Genomic DNA, 3,870 nt, shown 5'->3' with positions numbered 1-3,870 from the left:
GTGATCCGCCCGTCTCGGCCTCCCAAAGTGCTGGGATTACAGGCTTGAGCCACCGCGCCCGGCCCTGAGCAGACCTTAATAGCATGAGCGTCCTGCCCAGCACTTACCCCATATTCCACACTGCATCCCTGCTCCCCACCCGCCCGCACCTGTAATTGATGTTTCTCCGAGAGTTGATGTCCCAGCTCTGGATGGCGGCCCACATGCGTTCCTCTACCTCCTCGCGCTGGGGCTCACAGACGCCCCAGGCCTCGGGTCCATCAAACATGATGTGGGAGAGGACGCCGCAGGCATTGTAGGAAACCTCGATCCCATCGGCCTTGCTCTCCAACAGGTTGCTGCCAGGAGAAAGACAGAAAAATGGAGTCCCACTCCCCGAGTTTCTCTTCAGATACCAGCTGCAGGACACCAACTTAAAACAAGAAGCAAGAGGTGCTACTTATTTCTTTATCACATATTGTCTATATACCTAGACTACTTCTAAAGGGATTTGAGGTCATTTAAGATATAATCACAGGCGGGACGCGGTGGCTCACGCCTGTAATCCCAGCATTTTGGGAGGCTGAGGCAGGCAGATCACGAGGTCAGGAGTTTGAGACCATCCTGGCTAACATGCTGAAACCCCGTCTCTACTAAAAACTACAAAAAAATTAGCTGGGCATGGTGGCGGGCCCCTGTAGTCCCAGCTACTTGGGAGGCTGAAGCAGGGGAATGGCGTGAACCCAGGAGGCGGAGCTTGCAGTTAGCCTAGATTGCACCACTGCACTTCAGCCTGGGTGACAGATCAAGACTCTGTCTCAAAAAAAAAAAGATATATAGTTACAAAAGGGCCACTTAAGAAGGATTGAATGAATAAGAAACCATATTATCGAGGGAAAACAACATTTATAGCAAACCTAAGCTAAGAGCAGTTGTGCAACTGAGCAGACACTAGAGCTCTGAGCATCCTGGCAGCCAAGGCAAAAAGGGAAAGGATTAAAAGTACCAACCTGGGACGGGCGCGGTGGCTCAAGCCTGTAATCCCAGCACTTTGGGAGGCCGAGATGGGTGGATCACGAGGTCAGGAGATCGAGACCATCCTGGCTAACACGGTGAAACCCCGTCTCTACTAAAAAATGCAAAAAAACTAGCCGGGCGAGGTGGCGGGCGCCTGTAGTCCCAGCTACTCGGGAGGCTGAGGCAGGAGAATGGCGTAAACCCGGGAGGCGGAGCTTGCATTGAGCCGAGATCTGGCCACTGCACTCCAGCCTGGGCGACAGAGTGAGACTCCATCTCAAAAAAAAAAAAAAGAAAAAAAAAAAAGTACCAACCTGGGCCAGGCGCAGTGGCTCAAGCCTGTAATCCCAGCACTTTGGGAGGCCGAGACGGGCAGATCACGAGGTCAGGAGATCGAGACCATCCTGGCTAACACGGTGAAACCCCGTCTCTACTAAAAAATACAAAAACCTAGCCGGGTGAGGTGGCGGACGCCTGTAGTCCCAGCTACTCGGGAGGCTGAGGCAGGAGAATGGCATAAACCCGGGAAGTGGAGCTTGCAGTGAGCTGAGATCCAACCACTGCACTCCAGCCTGGGTGACAGAGCAAGACTCCGTCTCAAAAAAAAAAAAAAAAAAAAAAGTACCAACCTGAAGACGCTGATAAACTGGGAAGTCATTAGTTGAGGCCGCAGCTCCTTCACTTCTGCCACATTCCCCAAGAGTCCTAGCATATTCCTATGCAGTTCCTGCTTCTCTGGGAATTCCTGGGAAAATGAGAGCCAATGGGCCATATCAATTAGTACTTAATGACTTAGTATCTGGTATTGTTAACCAAAAAGCTTCATGGGCATCTGGCCATGCCAACTAGATAAAGAGGGGGCATACAGGCTGCCCTCCTACCCTCCAATGCACCTAGGTCAGTGCAGGGTACACACACTAAGGGATTAAATGGGTGGGACTCCTTGCCACAAAGGCAAAGGCTGATTAGAGATCTGACCTGTGGCACAGACGTGGTTCTGTTCACCAAAGCTCAAAATATTAGTTTAAGGGACCCTCCTAGAAATTAGAGCAGGAAAACAGAGCATGTGTTTAAGGATGAACAGACCTGCTATCTAGCTCGTAGCATAGTGGGCTCTGGCCAGCTGTGGGCAGGCTGAGAATGACTGCTGAGGAGACAAGGAGGGGCTTTCCCTTGGAGTGGGGGCTGTCAGGAGGCCCCACCAGGCCATCTGGGTCTGGAGCTTCTGTGAGCAGCAAATCCTTGGTGGGTGGGCCTGAGTCTGTCCCCGCTGCCCTTCTCCGGGAAGCATGGGTGAGGGGTGCTACGGATTTGGTTGCTGGGAAGCCTAGGGACAGAAGAGGGGCCATGTGGGCAGCTGAGGCAGCTGCTGCTGCAGGAGGTGGACACTACCTTCAGGCAGTCCAGGAAGAGCTTCATGCCGTTGAAATTGAGGAACATCTCGCAGTTGTCAGGAGTTTCATCTGTGATGTTCCACAGGGCGCTCCAGGAGAACTCCATGACCTGGTCACACTGTGAGGGCAGGACAGGGCTCAGCCAAGGCTCCTGGTACCCAGGGAGGGGGGCCCCTGACAAAACATGGACCTCCCCCAGGGGCAGCCCAGGCCCCTTGCGGGCTGGGGAAAGGGCAGCGCGGCTTCATGAAGACTTGACTTACTATCTTGTCCAGTAGCTTCTTCTGAATCAGCTTCAGCATAGTCTGCAGGCAGGGACAAGAGTCTGCTAGAGTGCTGGGGCTCAAGAACTCCCACCCCCATGAACCCAAGATGGAGGGGAGGCTCAGCATGGCTAGTTCAGGAGTCTTGACAGGAGTCTTGAGGCTCACCATGGCTAGTTCAGGAGTCTTGACAAGGTCAAGTCTCCATATCTTTGGGGGAGGCTATTTGAAGGCACCCACTCCTCAGCCCCTTGGTATTGGCATCAGGAGGCCCGGGTGCCATTCCTGGCGCTCGGGTGACTCCCCTGTGACTTTGGGCACAGCCCTTCCCGCTGGGGCTTGAGCTTCCCTAACCATCAAATGAGACCAGAAGCTCTTGAGCTCCTTTGTCATTCTTTCCTTCCTTTCACCAGTGATATTTATCACCTCCCCACTGGCCTCCAGGGCCCATGCCAGGAAGTGCTGGGGACACAATGACAGAAAGACAACATGGCATCTTTCCCTATGGAGCCTATGAAAGCAGGATGAGTGCAGGGACTGGGAGAGGATGACAGTATGCTGTAGGTGGAAGAAATCTATGAAGCCACCAGCAACGTTCAGCATTAAGAAATTCTTCCTTTGGTCTAGCCTAAATCCCTCATGCTTCAGCATACTCTCCCTCTCCAACTCCCAGTCCCAGGCCCTTCTCTGAGACTCTCGCTCAGGGTAGAGGAGTGGTGGAGAGGGGTGGGGGAGAGTAGTGAGGCTCAGGAGGAAGGGGGCACCCCCCCACACGTACCACAACAAAGCCCATCTTGCCCACAGCCTCCTTGTGGTCGTTGTCCACCTGGCAGACCAGGGCGTTGCACAAGTGCACGGCGATCCGCTGGATGGACTCGTCCTGCCGCGTAGGGTTGAGGATGCTGAGCAGGAGCTCGTTGACCCGGCGGTACTGGAATTCCAGCTCCTCGGGGATGCTGAAGTTGCAGAGCGTCAGGCAGCAGTTCCGCTGCACCTGGGCCAGGACAGGACACAAGTGGGGCACATTCAGGGTCAGACTCAGGAGCAGGGCTCTAGAGGTATGAGATCATCCAGTCCAGCCCGGTTTTCTGGAAGAGGAGGCTATACAAGTGTTCTTTTAAAAATGTTTTATTGGCCGGGCGCGGTGGCTCAAGCCTGTAATCCCAGCACTTTGGGAGGCTGAGGCGGGCGGATCACGAGGTCAGGAGATTGAGACC

General features: G+C 54.0%; 1 protein-coding gene across 1 annotated transcript in view; it reads right to left on the bottom strand.

The window, feature by feature from the left end:
• Positions 1-3,870, bottom strand: part of ZER1 (zyg-11 related, cell cycle regulator) — a 50,003-nt gene that overhangs the window by 10,960 nt on the left and 35,173 nt on the right. Inside the window, exons 9-13 of the mRNA XM_011931259.1 lie at positions 3,432-3,647; positions 2,654-2,695; positions 2,389-2,508; positions 1,626-1,741; positions 150-338 (exon numbers count right to left, since the gene is read on the bottom strand). Of these exons, the coding sequence (XP_011786649.1) occupies positions 150-338; positions 1,626-1,741; positions 2,389-2,508; positions 2,654-2,695; positions 3,432-3,647 (683 nt within the window). The remainder of the gene's footprint in view (positions 1-149; positions 339-1,625; positions 1,742-2,388; positions 2,509-2,653; positions 2,696-3,431; positions 3,648-3,870) is intronic.

This window comes from Colobus angolensis, unplaced genomic scaffold (assembly GCF_000951035.1).
Source record: "Colobus angolensis palliatus isolate OR3802 unplaced genomic scaffold, Cang.pa_1.0 Scaffold9, whole genome shotgun sequence".
In the NCBI taxonomy this organism is placed as follows: domain Eukaryota; kingdom Metazoa; phylum Chordata; class Mammalia; order Primates; family Cercopithecidae; genus Colobus; species Colobus angolensis.
Note: the sequence above shows the minus strand (reverse complement) of the source record. Positions and strands in the feature narration are given on the sequence as shown.